This window comes from Galeopterus variegatus, unplaced genomic scaffold (assembly GCF_000696425.1).
Source record: "Galeopterus variegatus unplaced genomic scaffold, G_variegatus-3.0.2 Scaffold18218, whole genome shotgun sequence".
Lineage (NCBI taxonomy): Eukaryota > Metazoa > Chordata > Mammalia > Dermoptera > Cynocephalidae > Galeopterus > Galeopterus variegatus.
Genome location: NW_007744329.1, coordinates 8,941 through 10,397, shown reverse-complemented (window position 1 = coordinate 10,397; position 1,457 = coordinate 8,941). Strand labels below are relative to the sequence as shown.

Below are 1,457 nucleotides of genomic sequence, written 5' to 3'. Positions count from 1 at the left end.
CTCTCTCTCTCTCTCTCACACACACACAAAAAAAAAACAAACAAACAACAACAAAAAAAACAGGGGGGAGGAAGATATAACAACCACATTTTTTTTGAAGTTCTTACAACAAGCAAATGGAGGGGACACACTTGAGTGGGAGGGGGGAGAGGGAGGAGGGAGGGAGGTTTCGGTGATGGGACATAATAATAAACTACATTGTATATTGACAAAATAAAAATAATTTTAAAAAAAGGTAATCTAATATTTTCTTGAAAGAAATGCAAGTCTTTTGAGGGTGTCATGAAAAGACTGCTTTACTTGTTTATTTCTCAGAGTATAAATAAAGGGGTTCAACAAAGGGGCAACAGATATAGTGAGCAGAAAAACTGCCTTATTAATGCTCACTTCATCCTTTGCTGAAGGTTTGATATATATAAAGATGCAGCTGCCATAGGTGATGGAAACCACAATCATGTGGGAAGAACAGGTGGAAAAGGCTTTTTTTCTTTGCTGGGCAGAGGGTAATCTTAGAATCATCTTAATAATGTATATGTAGGACAAAACTACACAAACAAGAGTCATTATGAAAGTCAACACAGCACAGAATATAACTAGCTGCTCTATGAACCATGTATCTGAACAGGAATTCTTTAGTATTGGGGAAGCATCGCAGTAAAAATGGTCAATAACAGAGTCACAAAATTCCAGATGGAGGCTCAATCCAAGAGGGGGAAGGATAATCAATAATCCAGAGACCCAACAACAGAGGACAAGATTCCTGCAGACTCTGCTGTTCATGATGGTCAGGTAATGCAGCAGTTTGCAGATGGCCACATAGCGGTCATAGGACATCACAGCCAAGAGAAAAAATTCTGTAGCTCCAAAGAGGACAGCAAAAAATATTTGGCTGAAGCAGGCTTTAATGGTGATGCTTTTATCCCCAGTTGATATAATATATAGGTATAGGGGTACACAGGTAGTTGTGAGTGAGATTTCTAAGAAGGAGAAATTTTGAAGAAAAAAATACATAGCTGTTTTTAAATGAGAATCCATCAAGATGAGAGAAATTATGGTTAGATTCCCAATTACACTTAATATATATGTGATAAACAGAAAGATAAAAACCAAAATCTTTAGTTGTGGGTCATTTGTCAATCCCAGTATAATAAATGTTGTTACTGCTGTATGGTTTTTCATCACTGACTTTATACAACTGCCCAATCTTCCATAAAAGTCATAGAAATTGGACCTGAGGAATAATGTCAAAATACGACAGAATCAGACAATGTCTATAAGTACCAAGCAAACCCAGTCACATGCATTTCTTTGATAATCTGGTTTTGATGACGTATGTCCTCAACTCCACTAAAAAGTACCACAGAGAAGCCAAGCTTATGTAAAGTTTCTCTAAGGAATTCTACTACAGAAATTGTTTAAAATGTTCAAGGATCTGCCAATTCACAGTAATATTTTCA

General features: G+C 36.5%; 1 protein-coding gene across 1 annotated transcript; it reads right to left on the bottom strand.

The window, feature by feature from the left end:
• Positions 1–240: 240 nt before the first annotated feature.
• LOC103582859 (olfactory receptor 6C2-like) lies at positions 241–1,179 on the bottom strand. Its single transcript, XM_008564335.1, has one exon. The coding sequence runs from the start codon at positions 1,177–1,179 to the stop codon at positions 241–243; it is 939 nt and encodes a 312-aa protein (XP_008562557.1).
• Positions 1,180–1,457: the final 278 nt, after the last annotated feature.

Excerpts from the sequence above, each read along its gene's own strand:
- LOC103582859 (XM_008564335.1), bottom strand. The coding sequence starts at position 1,179 with ATGAAAAACCATACAGCAGTAACAACATTTATTATACTGGGATTGACA.